The following is a 26,642-nucleotide window of genomic DNA, read 5'->3' on the forward strand; positions in this document are numbered from 1 at the left end:
CATCTTTACTTTGGAAATACTCAAAAGTTGGTATCCATTGAATGATAATTAATCTGTAGTTACTAAAGATAGCAGTTGTCTCCCATTGTATTTAAAACATTTATTAAGCAAAAAAACGAGAGAGAACAAAAAGTTATAGCTTTGGCCATCTGTGGGTGTTTATATCATAAACAGATTAGTTGGTGGATACTTGATTGAGTGGTAATTGGATGAAATATGAACAAAATATAGCATAAAGAATGGCACTTAAATTTTTGTAAACACAATATGACATTTATAATTGAATTTGGTGCAATAAAACGCAAAATATAAACTAAATAATATAAAAATTCAATGAAGAGAAAGTTTTAAGTATTGTATGTTATAAATTTGTAAGGCAGTTGTCTCCACTTGCATTTGAAACATTTTGTAGCTGCATAAGTTGTCACTTCTTGACTTAGAAACATTTTTTAGTTGCCTGAGTTGTCTCCACTTGCAATGTTGCATTGAAAACATTTATTAGCTGTAAGAGTTGTCTCCACTTGCATTTGAATCATTATTTTGCTGCATGAGTTGTCTCCACCTAATATATCATCAGATAGCATTATCAATGTTTTAGTTTTTGAGGATAGAAGACTTTCACACAATCAAAACTTTCAACAGTGAAATGTGGATGAAGATTGGAAATAATAATAAATGAAATAACCTTGAGAAGGTCACTGCAGTGAGACTAAAATGTGATCTGTCTAACCAGGTCTAATTCAAAGTTTGTATTAAGTTCATTTAAAGAGAATCCCTTTTGATGTGATAAGTCAAAAGTATTAAGCACACAGTTGTATTGACCTTAACATACATCATTTTCATGGAAAACTTTTGACCATGTATCTGCAGTCATGGTACATTGACTTTCAATATTTTGCATAATTTACCAGTTAATTTCAACGTTTGCATTTTACTTCTGGATATTACAAACAAGCAAACCATGTGTCTACAGGTTATTTCTGTAAAGACTCAAAAAAAAATATTATTTGAGTTATGCTAACGCAGAAGATACCCATGGAGACTCATAGCACACAAACAACAATTTTGCTAAAAAAATAAAAATAAATCTATGGTTTAATTGAGTTGACACAGGTGGTGAATGTTGTTCTTGTGGCACCCCTCCTTTTTGTTGAAAAAATGGTTGATGATATAGGGAATCCCTCCAGTCTCCAATTGGCAAACATACCACATCTTCTTATTTTGATATAAATAAAATTGAGAATGAAATTCAAATAGGCAATGTGTCACAGCGACAACAACCCGACATTAAAGCAGACTACAGCAGAATCTTCAGTTTGTTGAAGGAGGCTATTATCCGACAGAAACAGAAACCGACAGAAGACCACCAATGGGTCTTCATAAAGTCTGGTTTGCCTGAATTTATACTAATATGTCCAAGTAGGGAACATATGCCAAGAAGTAAGTGTAAATGTTGATAGTCAGGGCATTGAACTTGAAAAAAACTTATTCAGATATTTTTATGGTATATATTCTTGAAATTTATGGAAAAAGGGAAATATTTAAAAGTTTATGGCTTGTTTAGGATCGTTAATTGTTCAATGACAAAATAATTCGGATCACTGATTATTGTGATACTTCAAGTTGCATGTCTTTTGATGGATTATTAATAAACATGGCGAACAGGTACAAATGTATCAGGGCGAACATGTAGTATGGCGAACGTGAATCAGGGCGAACGGACCCGGATTCACATAGAGCAAACATCAGCCGAAAGCCACCAATTGGTCTTCAATGTAGCGAGAAACTCCCGCACCCGTAGGTGTCTTTCAGCTGGCCCCTTAAAAAATATGTATACTAGTACAGTGATAATGGACGTCATACTAAACTCCGAATTGTACACAAAAAACTAAAATTAAAAATCATACAAAACTAACTAAGGCCGGAGGCAAAATTGCGGCTGGTTAAACATGTTTATGAGATCTCAACCCTCCCCATATACCTCTAGCCAATGTAGAAAAGTAAACACATAACAATACGCAACATAACAGCATGCACAACTAAATTATATGATTCACAATCACGTTTTTATCTTTCTTATTTTCAATAAAATTATTTAAAATATCCTTTCTGAAACAAACTACAATACTTGAAACAGAATGTTCCATTATACGCCCATAAGATATGCAACTGTCACAGAGAGCCGTGATGTAGTGGTTAAGACATCGAACTACTGCATAACACAAAGCTTAAGGTTCCTGTATCGATCCCCTTTCAGGGGTGAAAATTCAGGACTTCATTTTCGGCTCTCCCTTGACACCATTTCCGAGTATGGTCTCGAGAAACGACGATAGTCCGTCGCCCAAGGACAATTAATGGCTGACCCGAGTTGAGAGAGCACTGATATCTCTTGCACGTAAAAGACACCCTTGTTGATTTCGAAAAAGAGAAGGCTAATGCTGCTACAAGGCAGCGCTCGCACCCGCAAAGGGGATAAGGATTATTGTCGAGCCTTCGACTTTTCGAAAAAGCGAGACTAAGCGATCCTACTTTCCGTCGGCGCCGTCGTCGGCGGCGTCAACAAATATTCACTCTGTGGGTAAAGTTTTTGAAATTTTAATTACTTTCTTAAACTATACTGGATTTCTACCAAACTTGGTCAGAAGCTTGTTTATGATCATAAGATAGTATCCAGAAGTAAATTTTGTAAAAATAAAATTCTATTTTTTCTGTATTTTACTTATAAATGGACTTAGTTTTTTTCTGCGGGGAAACATTACATTCACTCTGAGGTTAAAGTTTTTAGAATTTTAATAACTTTCTTAAACTATCCTTGGTTTGTTCCAAACTTGGACAGAAACTTGTTTATGATCATAAGATAGTATCAATAGGTAAATTTTGTAAACAAATAAATCCATTTTTTTCTGTATTTTACTTTTAAATGGACTTAGTTTTTCTGCGGGAAACATAACATTCACTCTGTGGTAAACGTTTTTAAAATTTTGATAACTTTCTTAAACTATCCTGGGTTTGTACTAAACTTGGACAAAAGCTTATTTATGATCATTAGATGGTATCCAGAAGTAAATTTTGTAAAAAGACAACTCCATTTTTTCTGTATTTTACTTTTAAATGGACTTAGATTTTCTTCCAGTGAACATAACATACAGTCTGCAGTTTAAGTTTTCAAAACATTAATTAGATTCATTAATTATTCTAGATTTTTACCAAACTTGGACAGAAGCTTCTTACAATCATAAGATAGTATCAAGAGGAATATTTTAATTGATTTTTTTCCTCATTTTTGTTTAGCCTGTGATTTACAGCAATTGTAGGCGAGACACTGGGTTCCACGGAACCCTTACAATTTTTTTTATAAATATAAGTTGTAAAAAGGATTAGTATACTTTACAAATCCTTGGTTATAATAACTTGTTTCCCAATCCACTATAAATAAATATGTTTAAACTATTAAACTATCTTTAATAAAGCCGGATATATTTGTATTCAATGGTCTATAACTGCTGCTTGCTTAAAGTCTAGTATATTTCAGGAATATACAGGACAAAAACAAATAAATAAATGGCCTTGCAAACGGCCACTTAGGAAAAATCAAATGTCATATAAAATTTTGTCTGTAGTGTACTAGACAGGATAACTTTACCCATGTCAATTTTTTTTTTATTTGAAACAAAGATAAATTCTGAAAACTTTTTTGAAAACTGCAAGCTTAACTCTGACTAACAGGGAAAACAATGGCGGTATTGCACCTGTATATAAGATGTCCTGATTTTGCAGAAATGTACTTCTTGAACTCTAGTATAGTGTAATACATATATAATAGATAAGACCGTTTACAACGGACATATAATGGTAAGTCAATGATAGTTTATCAAAATTCAACATGCTTCTAAAAGTTTAAAAGAATTATTTTATACCTACAAGTACTAATTAATATTGTACTCGTCTTATTTTGGTTTTGGATACAATTCATTTGGTCATATTTGGCAGTTATTTTTAGAATTGTCCGTTTTAAATGCTCTCAAATTTGATTTGGCCCTTACACAGGTGCTTGAGGACAGGATCCTGTATAAGCCCCATATAGTCCCTCCCCCCCTTTTTTTTTTTTTTTTTTTAATAATTTATCTCAGATTTTTTTTATATATATCACTTATTGTGACTATAGAGCGCGTTGATAGTAAACATGCATATTTAGAGTATAAATATGGTATATTAGTATATATATGGTACAAATAAGTGATATATATCGAAAAATCTGAGATAAATGATTAAAAAAAAAAAAAAAAAAAAAGGGGGAGGGACTATATTGGGCTCATACAGGATCCTGTCCTCAAGCACCTGTGGGCCCTTATCTATTTTAATTGACACTCTTGGGGTTTTATGAAGACGACATGCGCACGTCTAGCGTACCAAGTTATCATCCAGAGTTGCGTTCAATGACGTAGCGAATACACAGGGCTACGTATATTTATGACTTTTTAACGTGTAGCTAGCCTAGATGCTACATAGATTTTGATAGCAGCTATGTTAGCTACACGATCAGTGGACAAAAATCTACGTAGCACTACATAGCCGCTACAATATTGAAGCAACCCTGGAATTTTTATCGGTTATTATTCATAATCCTGGTACCTTTGATAACTTTCAACATAGGAACTATGGAAACGAATTTCTAACCTTCATTTTGTAATTACAAAATGAAGACCATTCCTTATCTGTAAAGAGTAGAATTTTTCTTTTTTTTTTCTTTTTGTGTCATTTAGTTATTTATCTTGATTTTTGTCAATAAAAAAACTGCAATTCACACTTCTAATGATTTCATGAATAATCGACAAAAATGGAAAAATACACAAAAATAATAAAGAATAGATAATAATTATGCATGGGATACTTAATTTATATGAAGAATAGAGAGTATTGACCTTATTCTAGAAAAGCTCCATAGAAAACCCGAGACACCGTTTCTTTACGGTAACTATCCTAGTTGTTTAAAACAAAGATGAAACGATTTATACCCTTGAAGACACATTCTTGCATAATTGAAAATAACACTGAGTAAGTTTCGTGCGTCCGAAATGTTTAATTCATGTGCTTCAAGAAACTTTTACACATTAACTACTTTATCTTTTATTTCAGTGGGTCTGTAACCCATGTTTGGTGTTTTTCCAAGTTCTTTTAACAGGTAGGCAAATATGTTGTATCTACATAAGCGTCTTCAGATGGTACAGGAATGCATACGATATCAAAATGATTTCCTTGTCCGTATTTTGCACAAATTTTCGATTTTTAACTGTACAAAATGCCTTCTATCTGTTTTACTTCGAGCTCCACTGACGAGTCTTATATAAACGAAACGAGTGTCTGGCGTACCATATTATAAGCCTGACCAGTATCTTTTATCAGTATGAAAGCAAGTGTCTTAAATAGAACATATGGGTAAAACGCAGTTTTTGGCTTATATATCTGAAACTTTAAGGGGTACGAGATATATAAAAAATCGAAAATATTATTTCTCGTGTCTTCCTTATCACGACAAGCATCAACCATTCAGCCCCTACGGATATTAACTAAAAGAAAGAATAAAAAAAATCATGGTTATGAAAAAATATGACGATCACCACCAAAATCCCTACATAGAAAACACACGGGAAGAAGGTCTGTATAGGGTTTATATTACATGTATAGAAAATAATAGGCAAAAAGTGCAGACTAAAGGGGGAATAGAGAACAGAAAATAGAGATTAGAGAAAAATACGGTGCAAAATATAAAGATAAAAAATTATGGGCAAAATAAATAAAGAATAAAAAAAAATTGGTAAAAAAAAAGAATAAAGAAATGTAGCACCCTCCCCAGTACAGACCATTATATAGAGAACACTAACTTCTAAACCTCCCCCTTTTTAATAACACTTTTTTTTCATTATTTTAGTCGTTCTAGCACAACAACAGTCTTGCGGTACACAGAAAGTGTAAGTACGTAATAGTTTTGGTTGTTGAAACCATGGACGGTCTGTTAGTATAGAAGTATAGAAACTCCTTGGAAGAACATGTTAATACCTGGGGTCCTCTGAATACATTTCAAACCAGACAAGTAAAAAAAATCGTTCATTTACTACAATTTACATTTTGAAAACTTCTTTTGTGTGCAGTGAGTTTTCGTCAGTTTTATGATATATTTCAGAATATGAAACGAGATGACTGAAAAAAAACTTTTGTAGATTTTCTGTATGTTATTATCACAAAAACAATGAAAGAATAATGGATCGACCCAGTCCATGTTCATTGGCGAATCGAAGGCGTGTTTGGAATAACAAAGAATGAGAAAATGTTATGAAGTTGGAACCCTTTTATTTCAAATATTTGCATCCGCGCCTAATGTTGAATAAGAGTTGGTATATTTCAATTCCTAATTTTAAGAAAACATGTAAAAAAAAATGCAGTTAAATATATATAGTTATATAATCCGTGTGGCTTTATAGAGGCTCACAATACAGTTATAAAAATTATCGACAAAAACATAAGCAAGATTCATTTCCTTTAAGTTGGTCAATCTCCTGTATGTCTTCAATAATAATAATTTAAAAAAAAAACACCAAAAAAGGAACATTTCATTGAAATGTCCATGCATACGACAACTATGTCAGGTCGCCTTGGAAACGTCATCAGGTAAAACTTAAACAAAACCTTTAGAATGTCAAAACTGTTAAAAAGACCGTTTAAACACATATTCATGGTCTAGTTTTTGGTTACATGTTTCTATATGCATTCACTACACGTATTTCTTTTGTATTGCAGCACGAACTATCATGAAGATAACGACCAATTACGTAGTGACCTATTGAACCCTGCGCGAGGATTTTATCAAGAATCATTGACCTCAGCCAGATTTTTCCATCCTTTGACGGTATGAAAATATTTAATATTTTTTTTTTTCCGATTTCGTGTGCCAAGTTGCCGTCATATTGCAAACCGTGTCAAATCTGCTTGTATGCATTGCCTAATTTGGTATATATACCAGATTTGCCACCTTACATATTGAAATAGACCTTTCGACATGTTCCATTCAAATGAGAGTCAGCTATCATCAAAGGATAAGAACAATAACAAAATTTTTCACAAATGCTTAAAAAAATCTTTGATGTTTCCGAATGTACACCGGGTACTTATCACTAAACGTTGGAATAAATGACTATCCAATATACAGTATGGATGGATGGATGGATGGATAGCTGTTTAACGTCCACTGGCAAATTAATCGCTCTTTAGGACGATTGGGATCATATCATGTTGCATGTTGTTTCAAAAACAAACATTTCATTTGCATTTTATGCTGATTTAAAAACAAAAACATCAGTTCTATTACATGCTGATTTAAAAACAAAAACATCAGTTCTATTACATGCTGTTTTTAAAACTTCTACTCCACTTATCGACCTGTTTAAAAAAAAATATTAACACATAATAATTCTTTTGTTATTTGAAACGTTTGGTAGCTGTCTGGTTTTAAGCTACAGAAAGCATCGTATGTTTCTCAAAAACAAGCAAAACACAATATTATTTCAAATGTTTTAGTCATTTTCGCAGCTTATCATTGTAGAAAGATCATCTAGCATGTCTTCGAGATAACCAAGGTTCCAGTCTGATGTTGAGGATGTACAGTTTAAACGAGTTCGCTGATGGAGCTCCTATCTCACAAGATTTCTTACAGAAACTTGAACAAGATTTCAAGGCAGCTAAAGATGCCGGGTGGAGTCTTGTTCTCAGATTTATGTACCAAAACGTAAGTTATTTGTTGAAATGTTAATATATTTCTGTAAAGTAAACAAAAAGTATATAAAACACACGGCTATACTAGATTGGTTTTGTTTTGGCCTTTTTAATTATTATCTAAACAAAGGCAGTTCAAAAAATTGTTTCATCGGATTTTGTCTAATGATTAGTCCGTTTCTGTGTGTTACATTTTAATGTTGTGTCGTTGTTCTCCTCTTATATTTAATACGTTTTCCCTCAGTTTTAGTTTGTTACCCCGATTTTGATATTTGTCCATAGATTTACGAGTTTTGAACAGCGGTGTACTACTGTTGCCTTTATTTAACACTATTGAGACATTATATAAACGCGTGCTTGACTGATTGACAATGAATATGTGTAATGCCCCTTCCTTCCTCAGACAAAAAGTAATGAATGTCAAATATTAATATCATGACAATATCATGACAATTAACAAACTTGTAGTATTATATCATTTAAATGTTCTTTACGCTTTTCTATTAACCCAGAGTTTGGATACACAGTATGACCCACAGTCAGAACCAACAATAGCTCAAATCAAGGAACATATCAAACAGCTAGCACCTATAATTGCCCGGTATGATGGCGTCGTGGTAGCTGTCCAAGCAGGTTTCCACGGAGAATATGGTATGATTTATAGCATCGTATTTGAATTCTCAGTGGTTATTTAAAAATAGAGATTGGACTATGGCAGATATATTAAAAGCAATCTACATGAGCTAAAAAATAAAATTGTTTATAGTATTTGAAGGAGTACGCCAGTGCAGGCAAACAGTAATAAATCAATTGACGAGTTTTGCTTTCTAGGTTGTAAACCCCTACTAGAGTAGTATTATGAATATTAAAATTAAAAATGAATTTGTATTCAAGACAAAAGAAATTTGATTGATGATTTGTCCTGTAGTAGGTTTCTAGTTAATATTTTAGTCTTCTTATTAATCTATAAGAAGAAGTTCAGACTCGACCACTTTTACAGTACTGCAATTTTCATTGAACACCTTTATTAAACGACACCTAACATTTTAAATTCTTACCAGGATTATGGTACACACCTGGAACAAATAGTACGAAACAAGATACAGCTATAATTGATACGCTACTCACAGAACTTCCATCAACAATGTAAGTAACAGAATGTATAAAGAACTAGTAGCAAAGTTTCAGTCTGTTACGGTCATTTTGGTCTGACCAAGTTTTGTTCGACTTGATTTACCGCTAGAGTAAAACGTCAAAACTTTTTTAGACTTTCAGACGCGAGTACGATATACCGTTCTAAGTCCGTTCAGTCATGTCAAGATAAACAAGACAGATTATGCTTGCGTCCGTTTAAGAATTGTTAAGACGATTTCAGACGAAATCAGACAAAACCTAAAAAATCCTTTTAGATTTGTCAGAAAGTAATCATACATGTATGAAATCAAACACTCGACGATATAGGTATTTTCAAATGTAAACAATGATACGCAAACTATTGACGCTGTCAGTAATTAAAAATACATTTATGACGATGAAAATAATCACCAATGTAATCAACCAATATAGCTACGCATCACTGTTAATAATCACCAAATGAATGTAATTAATCACAGTGTTAGTTGTCAAAAATGTATGATATCACCAATGTAAGTAGTCATCAAGGTAGCTAATCAACAATGTAAGTTTTTATCAAAACATACAATTAAAAGTAATCAGCAATATGACTTATTACAGTTTTAAGTAATCATCAATGTAAGTACTCAACAATGTTAATAATCAACGATGTAATAAATCAACAAAACAATGTAAGAGATCACAGTGTAAAAAGTCAGCAATGTCAGTAGTCAACAGTGTAGGTAATCATCACTTATAAGTAATTGATAAGTAATTAACTGATGATGTTATACACAAATGATGTAAGTAATCACCGATTTAAGTCATCAACAATATATATATGTAGTCAATTATGGAAGAAACCTAAGATATAAGTAATCAAAAATGTATTTGATCAACAGTGCATTTAATCGACGTTAAAAACAATCAACGATGTCACTAATTGATAATTTAAATACTTAAAAATGTAAGTAATCAATAATGTAAGTAATCACCAATATAAGCAATTATGTAAAATTCGTAATAATCGACAATATAAATAAACGAAATTTCGAGCAATCATGCAAAATTAGTACTAAAAGACAATGAAATAATCTCTAATATAAGTAATCAACACATTGAGATATCACAAATAGGGGTAATCAGCAGTGCTAGTAATTATAACTAAGTAATCGACAATGTAAGTATAACGGGGCTTTCTTGTGTGTTTTTGTGTGGTGGCACTACGTGTCATTATCCGGGAGCTAGTACAGCATCTTGCCTGTTAATATAGGGAACTAGCTATACATGTAGTATATTTTATACCATCATAAAGTCACAGAGTTAATGTTCACATGTTTAATCGTATTTATAAAAGTACATGCATATATAATATATATATTAACTTCCAATATAAAACATTACTAAATTCCACGCTAAAAACAACGTGTTACTTCAAGCTAATATAAATGACCAATCTCTAAAGTTTCTCACAAGATCGAGCTATAAACATGTTCTTAATTTATGTAAGGCATTGATTAATGGTCTTAGATTATTTGGATAAACTATTGCAGTTCAACTGTGCAACTAATGTATCGTATAAAGTGTCACATTAAACAAGATGAAAGATCATTAAACTGATTAAGAACTGACCATCAAATCTTAGATGGAATTGATTACGCCACAAATGTTGTAAGTAATTGCAAAATAAAATAAATAAAAAATGAAATGACCAACAACGCAATTAATCGAGGACGAAAGAAATTGACAATGTTAACTATCAACAACATAAGAAATCACTTATTATATATGTAATCAGCAATGACAGTAATAACAAAAGCACTAACGCAACTAACATCGCAAGTAATCAACGATGTGAGTTATCAGATATTTAATATGTAAATTACAACTAATGTAACTTACATCGCAAGTAATCAACAGTGTGAATAATAAACGCTATAAATTCTCAACAGTGTAAATAGTCACGAAATATAAATAATAAACACATATAATTTATCACTACACGTTATAAGTGAGAATCATGTTCACCACTACAGTCAAATTGATGGAGCGTCCTGCATTTTTTGGGGTTCATGACCAACCATAACAGCCAGTTGTCGAGAACACTGCAAATACATATATCATGTCTTTCTATGTACATATAGGAAAATGATTGTAGGAGCAATTAGATAAGGGACTTTCTGTTTTGAATTTTCCTTGCAGTAAGGACTTTTTGTGATTTTACTTTTTAATACAGCTGATAAGAAAAAAGTCTTATTCTTAGTTTCATGTCCTCTTCAATCTTTGATATCCTGTGAACCGTACTTGGCCATGCGCAGCTGTATTTTCTTGTAGCTAGGAAGGCCGATGCTCTCTTTCAAGGACGACAACTCTGTGTACCCACAAACGGATAAAACCATGACGTATTTAATTATGCAGGCGATAAAGATAACTTGAATGAAAAATGAACCTTTTATGCGTTTGTAATGACTCATATACAATACAAATAAAAAGGTCATATACGGATATTAATCCGAAACTAAAAATGATCAACGGATAAAAATATTGCTCTTAAACTAATAAAAAGAACAGACATTTTTTGGAATGACTACTACTACTTTTGACATACTGATTTTAGAAGGCGTTTGATGATTACTGTGTTTTTTGTAATTGGAATCTCTCAATAGTTTTTTATTGTCAAAATTTCTAGTTCATACTGGATCATACTTGAATCAAACTGGTCCGTTTGCACATTCTGCTTTAATATCGAAAACTTGTCTTTTGTCATTTTAATGGATATTTCAAATCACATACCATTGCGAAATAATTTCACAATTATAACAATTAAAATAATTTAAGGCACGAACCAATCATTCTTTGTGTCTTTGTGTCGGAGGGGACGTTTTTTTTGTCATTCTTAACTTCTGTTAAAAGAAATTGTTTCGAAAAGGAAGTGAAAACCCTTTCTTTCTGAAAGAATAAGGAGGAAGAAGATATTGAGTATTGAAAAGGAGCTGTGAACTAATTAAGAATGGAGAAAAAAAGGTGGGACTGAAAAAAAATCTTTCAAATAAAAAAAAATAATACACCAAAGTATGCACCAATTAACAAAAAGATAGCACAGAAAAATCAGAGGAGCCCAACAAACCGCCACACAGAAACTTGAGATTCAAGAACACGACCACCTACACAAGGTGAGTGGTTTTTTTTTCGGGAATGAAATCGCTATTTAGAAAGGACTAGAACTTAGTATATCTAACAAACAATATACCGGTAATTTCATTGAATATTGAGTGCTTCGCAATGAATGATTTCTCAAATGGCATAATCTGTTCCAACAGTTATCGAAAAATTTCATAACTTTTCCAGGCCAGTACAAGTTGCTCATCCAGACTACAAGACAGGAAAGATGAAAATAGAAAGAATAGGTATATGAAATTATTTCAACTTCTCAACAATATTTTGTCAACCCTCAGATACCAGACTGAGTGTATTATTTCAAACTTCGTTAGGCTTTCATCAAAAGATAATAACGAGGTTGAATATTATGTAGACGTCGTTTATTTAAAAAAAAGTCTCAAAATCATACAAAGAATGTTGTTTCATTTTGTACTGATAATATTTTATCATTTTGATATCCATATTAATTGTTAATACTTCCATTCAATGCTTCATGATACATTTTTTATGAATACAAAAATTCTCCTCTATTCTCATCAACATGTTCCTCTATTGCTAGGTATTGGAGTTCCTATTATCGTCAAAGTTTGGTAAAAAGTAAACGTTTGACTTCTTAAAATAATTGTTAGAATGTTAGTGTCCTTACAATCAGAAACAAGAAAAAAGCTAACTCAGGTGCTCTAAGTAGTACTACTATATCACTAGCCTGTCGACACTCAGTGAGGTTGTGAGTTCGAACCCCAGCACATGGCAGGTGTGCCTGGCTCAAATGTACGTTTTCCTATCGAAAGATCAGTGTTTCTCCTTGGGTACTCCTGCTTCTTACACTAATACGATTTGACAGCCAAGAATATATACGCACAATATTGCGTTATTAAAACAACAATTAATCATACATCCATCAATCAATCAGTTCTTACAATCAGAAGCAAGAACAAACATCCTGTTTTGAACATCATCAACAAGGTTCTTTTTCACATGTCTCATCATTCATTTTAACGACAGGTCACTTCCACGAATGTCTGTTAGAAGGTGACACCAATGATCTTAAATATGCCTTTCCGGACCTCTCCACCGATACTAGTGCCTTGTCTTATCTGACGAATGATACGAAAACCAGTGTTATTGGAGGGAAAACATGTCACCCAGGAGACACTAAAAATCCGCCAAGGTACAAATTTCGAGTATTCGATATTTTTTTCTAGAAAATCTGATAATTTTGCTGGTAGCTATTTTTTATTTTTGTCAAAAAAAAACATCATTTGAGTTACAGCAAATATCTTGTAACGTTTCATTCTATTTTTCACATTTTAATTGTTTCATTTATCATTTATTTGTTGCTTAATATTTTGTTCTATAAATAAAACATTAATAGCAAATTTGAACAATTAAAAGTAAGCTTCTTCATCTGCTGGTAACACTTTTTTTTTTATCTGTTGCAGAAATTTATGTATCGATTCCGAGCAGTTGTTCAAAAGTCTGCACTTAACCTATCTTAACATTAATGACCCGGATGAAGCTATACAAAACTACAAAAGACATGGTTGTTTTAAAACACTGTCTGACGTCATGGGGTACCGTCTGGCGCTGGAATCAGTAAGTATTTAAAACACTGTTTGACGTCATAGGGTACCGACAAGCGATGGAATTTTTAAGTATTCAAACAATCTCTGACGTCATGGGGTACCGACTGGCTCTGGCATCAGTATTTAAAAAAACAGTCTGACGTCATTATTTATTATGATATCGACTGGCGCTTGAATCGGTAAGTATGACCTTCCACGTATGATATAGATATAAGGAGTCGCGACCTCTCTGATTTATTTACTGTTTAACATAAATTTGAGCATTTTTGGCTGTAACGATAACGATCATGACGACAGCGATGATAAATGATGATGATGACCAACTACACCGATATTGAGGATGACGACAACGAGGATGACTTCGATAACAATGATGACTACGAGGATTGCGACAATGACGATGATGACAATGATTGAGGACGACGAGGAGGAGTATAAGGAGGATGCCGATGATGATGAGGTAAACGATGACATAGTTATAATGATGTTTTATTTTTCTGTGTTTTAGGTGACAATTCCAGACAACGTTAATGTTAATACTCCAGTATGTGTTGGTATTACACTATCGAACAGAGGATATGCTTCTCCATTTCGTCAATACAATGTATCGATTGTTCTACAAAATACAGTCAATAAAAGGTATTTAAGAACACAGTTGTATAAGGGTCACTCTGGTAGTGGTAGATGAATATGAAAAATAGAAAATACAGGACCAAAAAAAGAATAGATTGAAATAAGCCAAAGAAATGTCGAATAGAGAATAAAAGGGTGCTAAACTATAATGTCCGACATTTCTGTGTCATTTGGTCTCTTTGTGGAGATTTGTCTCATTGGCAACCATATCACACATTCCTTCTTTATATAAAAAATAGAAAAAATGATAGATAGCATGGTGCTTCATTGATATAAAAGAGAATAGACGACACAATAAATAAAGTTAGTCAAGAGGCAATGATTTTCACATCATAGTTATTCATACGAAATTATGCCAATATTTGTTTTTTGATTCATGTTTTAATCGTACAGCATTGTATATGAAGCTGCCATTCCAACCGATACGACAAGATGGCTACCAGGAAGTGATATACATTTGAAAACAACATTTTACCTTCCAACTAACACTCCAACTGGAACGACTTACAAGGTGTGTTTTTATGATATAACTTTTTTGTTCGCCTCTGACGTAAAAAAGTTTGATGGACTGGGAATTTTGAGACAAACTGTTGATTTGACTGTTTTAAGTTTTGCATGTTCTTCAACTGGGTTTCGAAGATTGCTATCAAACCTTTAAGTTGAAACGTTTGTTCTTGTGCTATCCATTTTGGAATTTAGTCAAGATTAACTCTTCGAGAGAATCTTATCGCTATGTATTCCCTTCTATATGTCCTATGTGCAGCAGTCATTGTGCAGGGTCAAAATAAGTTGTCCGAAACTGCAAAACCTTGCTACATCGAATCCTGCATAAACCGAAAACATGTATTAACGATCGAAACATATTCCTAAGAGCCGTCATATCAAATTGTATGCTTTGGTTGCTAAAATCGAATTCGAACATCAGCCAAAACAGAACAAAATCGAAGTTCCCAAAGAGGTTAGGTTTGAAGAGGTTTCACTGTATAAATGACGACTTTTCAGAATCTAAAGGACTATGGTTGATATCATTGATCGTATATATCCAAAATTACGTTATGTCATTGGTTAAATTTTCATTGTTTAAAACATTTTTGACCAATCACAACGTTTTGGTGTACCCTTTTGAAAATATTACCCAGAATGCATTATATTCCGACACGGCGAAATGATATTTCACATCAGTACATTAGATTTAAATAAATCTTATTTATTCAAACATAGGTATACTTGAAGATTTCGGAACCAAAGCTCGGCGATAACACTGATTACTTTGTTGTGTTGGCAAACTCAAAAGTAGTCCCAAATAACGGACTGAAAAGCTTAGGGTCTTTTCAGGTAAAGTTTATTGGTAATATTATCTGTGTGCCTGATAAACCGGAAGTTGACTGTCATTTCCCTAAAGTTGATAACAATAACTGTGGTTTGAATGTGAAATGAACAGATCAGAAAAACAGTGAAAATTGATGTTCTATTCTGCAAAAGGTCTGCTCCAGTCCTGTATTTCTTAGAACATTTTCTGTTGAATTAAAGATGCAACCCTATCGAATCTTTCACCAGAGTTTGGGTAATTGTAATTGTTATCGTTAATCAGCTGTAATTGATTACAATTTTTCAAGTAATCATTGTAATCATTAATCAGCCAAAAATCTGATTACATGTAATTTAATTTAATCAATTACTTTTCAAAATGCCCTGTAATCCTCATTACTTTATGATTACATTCTGATTACAATGAAACAAATCTTAAACTGTGTTTATGGTCAATAAATGATACTTTTTGTTATTCTTATTCAATTTATATTAAACATGTTTAAAAAAATAGTTTAATTACTTTTTTTTTTATATATAACCTGACAATTGGTTTGTTTACTTCAGTAAAAATAAACTGTTTCAGTATTGAAAAGTCATCAATAGCCTAAAAAGAGACATATAATACAATTATATGTTTCTGGCCTAAGTAAAAGATAGTGTACACATATTCACAATTTAAAGATGTACATATATATATATATATATGTTATATTCAAGTAATACTTTTCTTTAACCCTTAATTATAATCTTTTGTTAATGTTGTGATTTTTGTCATCTTTGAATTGACAGGTAGGAAACCAATTAAGGTTTGTTTTTATTGCAATTACCAACTGAGTATAGCTGTAGGACAATATATATGTTAAAAGATAAAGCAGACATGTGATAATTTATTCAATTAGCACAAAATTAATTAAAAGTTGGACAAATATCTTGTTTAAAATAAGCAAATTTTTGTATGTATTTGGACTGGACATGTAAAATGCAATGATTTTTTGCACTGGTATTTTGTTTACAATTTGATTAAACTGGTACAATTTCATCCATATTTTAACTCCCATAAACTGCACCTTGAAACAAATATAAATTAAAGTCTAGAATATGTCAGAAGACAAGCAGCAATTGCATTTTATAAAGCTATATTCAATTGAAGTCAAATTAATTCAGAGATTAATGATGATAAAGTGCAATGGGTCGTAATCAATGACACAATGTTCATGTATGTATGAAGTGAACTTTTGAGGTTTATTAAATAGAATAAGATGAAGTTTGAAGTTATCATTTCATAGTATAGCATACACAATACTTTCAAAAAAATTCTATAGTTATATATTAAACGTTTATTCATTCCCATCATACATTTTTTTTTTAATTCATTGTAATCAGATGTAATCATGATTACTTTGCCAATGTAATCATTAATTTAATCAGACACTTTCAGAAATGATGTAATCATTTAATCGGACCCATCTCTGTCTTTCACATATCTATATTTTTTAAAATTGTTTTAGTTTTATTACAATAACAGAAGGCGATTAATGCCGCCAAATATTTTTTGTTTAGCTCACCTGGCCCATCACTTTGCGTCCGTCGTCCGTCGTCGTTAACTTTTACAAAAATCTTCTCCACTGAAACTACTGGGTCAAATTAAACCAAACTTGGCAACAATCATTATTAGGGTATCTAGTTTAAAAAAATGTGTCCAATGACCTGGCCAACCAACTAAGATGGCCGCCATGACTAAAAATAGAAGATGGTAAGATGGGGTAAAATACAGTTTTTTGCCTATAACTCAATAACCAAAGCATTTAGAGCAAATCTGACATTGTGTTAATGTGTTTATCAGGTCAAGATCTATCTGCCCTGAATTTTTCAGATGAATCGGACAACCTGTTGTTGGATTGCTGCCCCTGAATTGGTAATTTTAAGGAAATTTTGCTGTTTTTGGTTATTATCTTGAATATTATTACAGATAGAGATAAACTCTCAACAGCAATAATGTTCAGCAAAGTAAGATTTATAAATAAGTCACGATGACCGAAATGGTCAATTGACCCTCTAAGGAGTTATTGTCCTTTATAGTAAATTTTTAACAATTTTCATAAAATAGTGAATTTTTACTTACATTTTCCACTGAAACAACTGGGCCAAGGTCATTATAGATAGAGATAATTGTAAGCAGCAAGAATGTTCAGTTAAGTCAGATGTACAAACAAATCACCATCACCAAAACACAATGTTGTCATGAATCTATCTGCATCCTTTGTTTAATATTCACATAGACCAAGGTGAGCGACTCAGGCTCTTTAGAGTTTCTAGTTTTATAATTTAATTTTGAATGTAACATGTCTTCTGATTGGCTGACAGTGTTTTGTAGCTCATAGACATCATTTTGTCATGACTGCGACCGTGGTCATATTAACGGTTTTTTTTATAATTTACTCCGGCTCATAATGGAATTTTAAATTGAATTATAAGGAATGACTGTCTATTCGAAAGAACATGAAAAAATGTGGAGCACACTTTGATATAACACGCTACGATACTACAAAAGACAGAAAAAATAATCGTCATTACTTTGATTTTTTTTTTAAATTCAAATATTCAAATATTTATTGCCATAAAAGTTATATTAACATATAACGTATTGAAAACAAGTTTTAACACTTTTTTTATTTTATTAAACATTTGAAACAAGTTTCATCTGTGTTCAAGCTATATATAACTTTTTTTTATAATGAATGAAATATTACATGCTATATATTAATTGATAGGTTGTAGCTTCCAGCGCAATACATCCAACTTTTACACCGACGTCAACACTAAAGACATGGACACTTCCTAAAGTATCAACCAATCCACGGACGTGGCATCAGGGTATGTGCAGTCAATCTTCTTATAAAGGTCAACTCGATCAAACAATAACCTATCTTGATGGATCATCTTTTCGCGATGCAGAAATATCTTTACTTTCGGAACCTGGATTCAATTACTACCTCACTTGTATCTAAGGTCGTTTTACTCTGGTCTCGTTTGTGGTCATAAAATATAGTTCAGACTGTACAATATTCAACCAGGAAACCCCGTAAGACAAACCAAAAGGCACAATTATCATAAGATTGCATAAGAACTGATCGATGTCAGCATAACTTTTTTTTGTGTTATGAGAAGAAAATGAACAGTCTAAATATTACGTGACTAAATATTACGTGACTGTATAACCCGAATAATGTCAGTCATTATACCCCGCCGATCTCCGTCTAATCTCTGATTGCTACATTAACAATGTCTTGATATGTTACATGCCGCTAGAGGGCGAATATTTTTTCTGGTGAGTGATTATAGTAAAAACCCATTATAATTGTTGCAAAAGTCCTTATCATTAGAACAATGTCATACCAAATTTATGAAATCGACCACTATAAACAAAACCATCATACGAAGCACGTAAAGACTGTTCTGCACAACTCTTTCTAAGATAACTTTCAGGACTAAATGATGATACCAAAAACAGTATTAAACGTTCGAGTGCCCATAAACCAAACATGTATAAAGAAAAAAAAACAAACATCAGAGTCAAAAAAAGAGTAAAATCACAAAAATACTTAACTCCTTTAAATACCTTTTTATATTAATCTGTTTTGGTCTTTTTCAAGGTGTTGTTAACTGTTATCTGAGATAAATTTAAACTGTTATCTGTTTTTAACCTGTTATCAGAATATTTGCATTTGTTGTTAACTGGTTTTTTTAACATGTTAACCCTATTGCCCCCTCATATATAACGTATTCGCTAACAGTAGGCTAAAACTTATACCGTTTTAAAGTTCATCTTATAAAGTTAAATCGTCATGTTACGCGGATAATTGTTTCCTTAATATCAATAGATATTTTAAGAATTAGAAAGTTATAAATTGCATTATCAGACAAATGTTTTGTAGTGACGCGCTCCTGTCTTCAGATACCAAATGGACCTCCTGTAAGTTCAACGTCACTTCCTCTAACTACAGCGCCACCTGTTTTTACAACGACATCGCCACCTGCTACGACAACACAAGTTGTCAGTACACTACCTCCGCCGTTTGTTTCGTTTTCAAACGATACAAGTAGTGAGTTTTACAATTTATTAAACTTTGAAAAATACAGTAAAACCTGGCTTAACAGAATCCTGCTTAAACCGAAAAACTGTATAAACCAAACATATTCTTAAGCAACGTCATAGCAGATTGTATGTGTTGTGAACCTGATAAAACCAAACATCGGCCAAAACCGAACAAAATCTTAACTCCAAAAGAGGTTATGTTTAAACAGGTTCCTTGTACCAATGAAATACATTATTCTATTAAAATACATGTTTCATTAATTATGTTCGCGATTGAATTGAAAACTTTCGTCTGTCATGTGACTCAATGATTTTTTCAATAGAAAGCATTGATTGTTGTCTTATAAACAGGATATCCAAATAAATAGTGTTATTTTCAATGGTATTTTAATCGCGATGTTATGTCCACAACATAAATCATCGTAAAGCTTCAATAATGGATGAATGCTACTATCACTAAGGCTGTTTAGCAACTTTATATCATTGAATTAACTCATATAAAAAAAAAGATTTAAAAACGATGTCTTTATTCAATCAGAAATGTGTTGATGCTAATCGTTACTCGTCTGAACGAATTCAAAATAAATGTTCACCTATCAGCAAAAACGATACAACTAGAAACATTGAAAACACAGAATAAAACTACAAACAAGGTAAAACAAAGCAACACAAAATAGAAAAAAAAACATAATAAACAATGGAAAAAACTCTTACGATAAAATCTCTATTTTGCAAAAATATTTACAATATTTTTATCGAAAACATTAGTAGACAATTTTTTAAAGTAAAAAAATGGATTAAACCAGAGGATTTCGAAAATATTGCAAAATTTCTTAACTGGAAGAATGGCACATTGTACCTTATAAATGACATTTTACTTAATACTAGACCTAGCGATATGCAGGAAGTTTGATACCGTCAAGGCCCTCCTACAGTTCACGTACTTTACTCATCCATCTACGCCTGAATGTCCAAACACGTCGTCCCGAGCTACACCGGAAGCTATTCCGATATCATTCTGTAGCGCACCGACCGATACGAGCTACTGGAAACCAAAAGGAAGGGTAAGTATAAAGGTCTATAAACATATACAATGTGATGGTTGGAAGTAGAACATTTACCAGATTGTTCACCCTCTAGATTACACTGCATATAAATATCCCATTGAAAGTAACATTCGATGGGTGATTTAGGAACCGGCAGTATCTTAATCGCTATATGTCGTTTCTTTTCTAGGTGCCAACTTTAAAAAAAAATAAAAAGTTGGAAATATTTGGACTTCGTATAAGTACAAATGACATTGATGGTAAAAACTATTATTGCACCAAACTACAAGGTGATTACTACAAAGTTCAGATTAATCCACGTACATTAAAGTTTTCAAACGTGCTCTTTTTCCGGTGTTTTTGTAGAAGCTGCATGGGATCCAATTTTACATTACTTCTAAGTTGTTTCCATTTGCAATACTATTAAAATTGGTAATTGAAAAATGATTTGTCTGATTGAGATGCTATAAAGCTAATAAATTAAAGGATTTTACATCATGTATGATACTGTTTGCAGTGCGCATATCACATAGAATAAGAATGATACCGAATGGTTCACAGGGTCCGACAAGTACATCATACGCCTGAACACAAATTGAGTTGCTAAATAAAAAAAAATGTTTCTGATATAAAAATATTTTTTCTTTGAATAAAGTAAAAAATAAAACAACATTATCTATCATGTTCATCACAAGAAAAAACCCAACAAGAGTTAAACTGTCTGTACATATTACATAAGTAGTTTTACCAAATATAATGGCAGGTGATTGATAACTGTGAGAGGATTCCAATGTACGCACGTTTTGGTGTGTTCAGCAACCAGGGTTTATATGGCTACGACACTTCCATTCGTAAATGTGGTGTTTTTGACACGTTTAGAATTTCCTTATATATTTGACGTGTATAGAAAATCCTTGTTTGTCGTAATTAGAATTGTCGATTATACATGTGGTTGTTTTGTTGGTGTGTTTCGTTTTTGTTAACTCTATAGTCAATCGGAGGTGAATAACAGTACTTTACAATCCAAACAATTCAGGCCCGTTTTAGATGACAAAGGGTCCATTCTGGAAAGTTGTAAATCAATACACGAGACTGGATACATGAACGTTCACATACTTTATTTTTTCCATCTAACATATATACAAGCACAGTTCATAAAGCATATTTACAAAATAGTAATCATGGCAACATACAATAACCCGCCGCTGCTCGTAGATCGAGAGCGGGGCGAACCGGTGCGTCACATGGTTCTCTCTATTTCTCTATCTCCGTTTTCGTTTCAAAAGTCACCTTTATAAAACATGATCATAGAAACGTTTTGACCAATGAAAATGGAAAAGGGTACTTATAAACAAATAGTTTCTAAATAATGAAATAGCGCAAAGGCAGATTAAATTTAGACTTAGTGTTAATTGACATTATTCACTCTATACAGTTTAGGTGTTGACAAATAAAGTACATTGATGACCATTGTTGTCAAAAAGTATTCTCACGACCTAGTCTTAATCTTAATCCATTAATATTTCCTAGTAACGCTAAAACGACTAATACATGTCTTTTATAAAATTATTTGAAAAATGATTCAAATCTTGTTTTCCGACTAAAATGCACTTCTAGCATAATAAAAATATTGAAACTTAATTACTCATAAGATATAATTACTTTTGATACCAAACATGACTTAAAAAGATTCAAATGCAAAATTTAACAATTTCACGCATTTTTACACCATGACAACTCTTCCAACATCCCTCTAGCTTCGGACCCCGAAGCTGTATAAATATTGACATCAACATCTATACATATGAAATGAACATTTCTCACAGTTTCAGAATTTTGCGTATTAACTTTGAAAAAAAAATCATTTATATATCATTTGGACGAACCTCTACTTCGTAAACGTAAGTGAGAACCATTTACATGAAAATAAAAACCAAGTAATATACAACAGTGAAACATCGTCTATTTCATGCTAGGTTCTGGTCCGTTGAGGTTCGAAATTCATCTAAGGCAGGCCCCTTATAACCTCCTTAAAATTTCAACCCGGACAGAATACCGGTTGCACTTTCAATAGAACAATATCTTGGTCAAAGTTATCAGAATGCCCTCCATAGCTTTGGATAACCTGTCAAGTGCCCTAATTAGCTTTGTGACAAATACCAACGATATCCAGTTTTCTGTTTTTGTAAATTACAAGGTGCGCGATCATGGGTTTTGAATCGCTCGTCTTCATGAATTAAAATTAAAAAATAAATTGCTTTCACAATTCTATTGATTTTGACTGAGCTTTCAAAATTATTGTAGTTGTCCAGACTACATTAGCACTATAAACATTAAGAAAAAGAAACAATAGACCGGCTATTGGACTTAAACTAGATACAAAATTGGTCAATCAAAATCAATAAATTATGTAAATGTTGAAACATGAAAATAATAAAGCAAATGTTATATAAATTCAAACTGAAGTTGAATACAAGAGTTAGTAATTGCAAATAGTATCTCATTTCACAATTGGCATCGAACCGTCTTCTCTGCATACGGTACATCAAATCCATGGTAGAAATCCAGAAATCCACCATACTGCGAATACAAGCGGTTAAATCCACTTTAGCATATAATCACAAGAGGCAAATCTTAAGTTGTTCATTGTCGTTGTCGAGGAATGTCATGTCGCTTCGGTATTATTCATGGGTCGCTGTTCGTTGTTCATGGTAGTTAAATCGAGAGGTATGCGTATGTCCGTATTTTCACAATATTGATTTCGGAAACAAGTTTCGAATAACTGGAATAGAGTTCTTCAATGGGGACACTCAGCTTGGCAGCGAAAGGTTACACAGGATCGGCACTCATCCTCCGCCATTTGACACGTTTAGAATTTCCTTATATATTTGACGTGTATAGAAAATCCTTGTTTGTCGTAATTAGAATTGTCGATTATACATGTGGTTGTTTTGTTGGTGTGTTTCGTTTTTGTTAACTCTATAGTCAATCGGAGGTGAATAACAGTACTTTACAATCCAAACAATTCAGGCCCGTTTTAGATGACAAAGGGTCCATTCTGGAAAGTTGTAAATCAATACACGAGACTGGATACATGAACGTTCACATACTTTATTTTTTCCATCTAACATATATACAAGCACAGTTCATAAAGCATATTTACAAAATAGTAATCATGGCAACATACAATAACCCGCCGCTGCTCGTAGATCGAGAGCGGGGCGAACCGGTGCGTCACATGGTTCTCTCTATTTCTCTATCTCCGTTTTCGTTTCAAAAGTCACCTTTATAAAACATGATCATAGAAACGTTTTGACCAATGAAAATGGAAAAGGGTACTTATAAACAAATAGTTTCTAAATAATGAAATAGCGCAAAGGCAGATTAAATTTAGACTTAGTGTTAATTGACATTATTCACTCTATACAGTTTAGGTGTTGACAAATAAAGTACATTGATGACCATTGTTGTCAAAAAGTATTCTCACGACCTAGTCTTAATCTTAATCCATTAATATTTCCTAGTAACGCTAAAACGACTAATACATGTCTTTTATAAAATTATTTGAAAAATGATTCAAATCTTGTTTTCCGACTAAAATGCACTTCTAGCATAATAAAAATATTGAAACTTAATTACTCATAAGATATAATTACTTTTGATACCAAACATGACTTAAAAAGATTCAAATGCAAAATTTAACAATTTCACGCATTTTTACACCATGACATTTTCCTGGGATGTTTGAAATCAGGTTCAAAGGTGGTAGGAGTAAAGGTGAGTATAGCATACATGTGCATGTCTAATTGTTGTTTATCTTTAAATCTGTTCTGGAAAAAAAGGGATAATTATTTCTTTTGTTGGTTTTGATTGTTATTGTCTCTAGTAAAGAACATTTTGCTATTTAAGAAATAAAATTAAACTTTAAAATTTATTTTCATGTGTTTGCGCTGGGACAATCATAACCAAATTAAGTAGAATTTTCATCAGGGAAATAGCATTTATCCATTAAAATCTGATGATGAGATCATTGAGAAAAAACAAAGAAGCATAAATCCTAGTGACAATACAAAAAAATCACGACATGATTCTTCAAGTTGATGTTTTGGTATTGACTTTTTCACTGTCGAGCATATTTCATACTGATTCGTACTGATGACTAATTGATTGATGTTCTGTGACGATCGAATTCAATATACGAATGAAGATGGAGAGAACCGACAGACCATCGGTAGGGAACACGGCAATTCTAGTATATTAAGACTGGAGTCGAGCACACCTGGCGCGTGTAGAATTCGAACTCACAATCTCAGTGTTGAATTGCAGGCTAGTGATAAAGTAGTTTGACTACTAATTGTAAAAAAGAAGATGTGGTATGATTGCCAATGAGACAACTGTCCACAAAAGACCAAAATGACACAGAAATTAACAGCTATAGGTCACCGTACGGCCTTCAACAATGAGCAAAGCCCATACCGCATAGTCAGCTATAAAAGGCCCTGAAATGACAATGTAAAACAATTCAAACGAGAAAACTAACGGCCTTATTTATATAAAAATTAAGACCACTTTGCCACCGAGGCCCATCTTCGTATTTGAATGAAAAACTAAAATTACAGATCCATTATTTTCTGTCTACATATTTGATTTTCTTTTTTTCAGATTGGTATGCAAGTTTGTGGACGACCTTTTGACATCGAGAATGCTCGTTTTTCAAACGAAAAAGACTTGGTGAACCTATATGTGTTTTAAATCAAATAAAATCAAAAAGTATAACGTTTTTTTTTATCTTTTCGTATTTAAACAAAACATAAACATTTTGTAAAAGCTACTTCATACTTTTGAAATCCCTGACTAATATCACATATAGAGCAGGATCAGTCACCCTGCAGTAGCACCTGCGACTCCCCCTGATTTTTTTGTGAGGTAAGCTCAGCATTTTGTGTTTTTATTTAGTGCTGTCTGTCTTTTATTATTTTTTTCGTTTTTTTTCGGTTTTTTTTCGGTTTTTTTGCCATGCCTTTGTGTAAGTGTCATCAACAACCAAACTCTTCATTCAAGTCTCAATTTGTAAAAGGAACACCATCATATGTAAACCATTATAGGTGAAAGTACGGTCTATGACACGGAGCATAGGCTCACACCGAAAAGCAGACTATAAAGGGCCCCAAAAATTACAAATGTTAAAACATTCAAACGGGAGAACCAACGGTCTAATCTATATAAAAAATAAAAGAGAAACATAGACATTTATGAACATCAGGTTCCTGACCTATATTTGTATATTGTAAATAGTTATTGTTGTTATTTCTGTAATGATGTCATATATTGGCTTTATGAGAATAAAGATATCTTAATATTTTAATCACTGTATACAATAGACACACGATGTTTCAAATGAGTACTTTATTGCGTTAACGTTTTTGAAATACAAACCTGGTGTCTGCTCTATGGTCGGGTTGTTGTCGCTTTGACACAGTCCCCATTTCCTTTCTCAATTTTAATTTCATTATATTTGTGATGTTTTATTTTGATGTCTGATTTAATTGATTTTTTTTAATTTGGCCATACATTAGGTCCCTTTATGGCCAGTTTGAACAGCTCTTCAACAGTTGTATAGAATATATTTTTTCAAATATTTTGGCCTCGATTCTCACTTATTGACATTAACAGTCAAAAAGAGTATCTGGTACAGTAAAACTGGTATCGTTAATATTATTGTATGTTTTATAAAAAAGAAGATGAGGTATGATTGCCAATGAGACAACTGTCCAGAAGATACCAAAATGACACAGACATTAACAACTATAGGTCACCGTATGTTCTTCCTGGACTGAATTTCAAGCCATTAAATTCTAAAGAAAAAATTGAAATACTCTTGCACGATTTCGCAAATGCTTGTACCAGGTCAGATTTATTTTCGCATTTTTT

General features: G+C 32.5%; 1 protein-coding gene across 1 annotated transcript; it reads left to right on the forward strand.

Moving 5' to 3' along the window:
- Positions 1-3,838: 3,838 nt before the first annotated feature.
- Positions 3,839-25,489, forward strand: LOC134694125 (uncharacterized). Its single transcript, XM_063555120.1, has 19 exons — positions 3,839-3,852; positions 5,137-5,182; positions 5,930-5,969; positions 6,796-6,904; positions 7,598-7,780; positions 8,280-8,418; positions 8,829-8,913; positions 12,229-12,287; positions 13,045-13,210; positions 13,482-13,635; positions 14,134-14,264; positions 14,652-14,769; positions 15,480-15,593; positions 18,341-18,443; positions 19,505-19,672; positions 20,554-20,729; positions 21,475-21,574; positions 24,442-24,488; positions 25,374-25,489. Exons 1-19 carry the CDS (start codon positions 3,850-3,852, stop codon positions 25,461-25,463), a joined length of 2,031 nt encoding a protein of 676 aa, XP_063411190.1. The 5' UTR covers positions 3,839-3,849; the 3' UTR covers positions 25,464-25,489.
- The last annotated feature ends 1,153 nt before the right edge of the window (positions 25,490-26,642 follow it).

The sequence above is a fragment of the Mytilus trossulus genome, chromosome 13, assembly GCF_036588685.1.
Source record: "Mytilus trossulus isolate FHL-02 chromosome 13, PNRI_Mtr1.1.1.hap1, whole genome shotgun sequence".
In the NCBI taxonomy this organism is placed as follows: Eukaryota; Metazoa; Mollusca; class Bivalvia; order Mytilida; family Mytilidae; genus Mytilus; species Mytilus trossulus.

Excerpts from the sequence above, each read along its gene's own strand:
- LOC134694125 (XM_063555120.1), top strand. Across the intron at positions 21,575-24,441 it reads TTCCATTCGTAAATGTGGTG|TTTTCCTGGGATGTTTGAAA; the intron begins TTTTTGACACGT and ends TACACCATGACA. Across the intron at positions 24,489-25,373 it reads CAAAGGTGGTAGGAGTAAAG|ATTGGTATGCAAGTTTGTGG; the intron begins GTGAGTATAGCA and ends TCTTTTTTTCAG.